The sequence below is a fragment of the Sinocyclocheilus grahami genome, unplaced genomic scaffold (assembly GCF_001515645.1).
Source record: "Sinocyclocheilus grahami isolate Dianchi unplaced genomic scaffold, SAMN03320097.WGS_v1.1 scaffold47821.1, whole genome shotgun sequence".
Classification (NCBI taxonomy): domain Eukaryota; kingdom Metazoa; phylum Chordata; class Actinopteri; order Cypriniformes; family Cyprinidae; genus Sinocyclocheilus; species Sinocyclocheilus grahami.
The window spans coordinates 1-1,020 of record NW_015525426.1 but is presented as its reverse complement, the minus strand read 5'-3'; the positions used below and the strand labels follow the sequence as shown (position 1 = coordinate 1,020).

General features: G+C 40.7%; 1 protein-coding gene across 1 annotated transcript; it reads left to right on the top strand.

Moving 5' to 3' along the window:
- Positions 1–183: 183 nt before the first annotated feature.
- On the top strand, positions 184–1,005 carry LOC107580856 (pleckstrin homology domain-containing family G member 4B-like; the record flags this gene model as incomplete). Its single annotated transcript, XM_016266483.1, has 3 exons — positions 184–247; positions 555–644; positions 822–1,005. Coding segments are annotated over 3 exons (338 nt in total), but the record flags the coding sequence as incomplete, so codon positions are not given.
- Between the last annotated feature and the right edge of the window lie 15 nt (positions 1,006–1,020).

Here is a 1,020-nt window from a genome sequence, read left to right as displayed (position 1 = left end):
GACTCATTTTTGACTCGTCACAAGTCTAAAACCATCCAGAAAAGTACTTTTTCTGTTTTTTCGTTTCTCTCTTCCTTTCACGCTCTATGAATATGAGAATCAAACCGAGCCATAAGAAGTGATTCTGAGGTCTTTAAATGAGTGCAAGACCACCAGCCTATATCTCCTTTATTTTCTCTTTAGTTGTGGTAAACTCATAGTGCTGGTTCACCTGATTCACAGAGAAAAGACAGAAAAAAACACAGAGGTAGGCTGTTTGGCCTACAGCAATGGCCTACTATGCTAAAATCACTTATGACATATTTCTGCCGTGGCAAAACCTGCCCTGAAATTACTGCACACTCCATATGAACCTGAAAGTCATTATAAAACAATTTACCCAAACACAAAAAAAGTATTTCCAACAAAATTCAACCTAGGAAATAATTTGGGAAAATGCTCCCTCCCTCCATTTCCGGAACAACAAGAGAATTATTCTTCAGAACATGAATAAGGAAATGTGGATGATAACACTTAAAATATTTCTCTTTTGTGTTTTTTCCATATGAACATAGCAAGACCAGTTCAGCTTGTATGCTTTATACAGCAAGAACAAGCCAAAGTCAGACACACTTCTGGCCAGTCATGGAAACAGCTTCTTCAGGGTGAGTAACTAAACCAATGCTACACTTTAAACCACTTATGATAACCTTTTAGTTTTTCAATAAAATCTTACATGACTTTTAATCTGGGTGTGGAGTTTATTCCACTTATGTTGAACTGCTCAAAGCACATTCCTTTCACCTCATGGGCTGAAACTGTAAAAATCTCTCCTGTTTCAGCATAAGCAGCTGGAGTTGGGGGATAAGATGGACCTGGCGTCCTACCTGCTGAAGCCCATCCAGCGCATGAGTAAGTACGCCCTGCTGCTGAAAGACCTGATCAAAGAAGTGAGTGAAGTCCAGGAGCAGGAGCTAACGTACCTACGTGCCGCCACCGAGATGGTCAAATTCCAGCTTCGCCATGGCAACGATCTGCTCG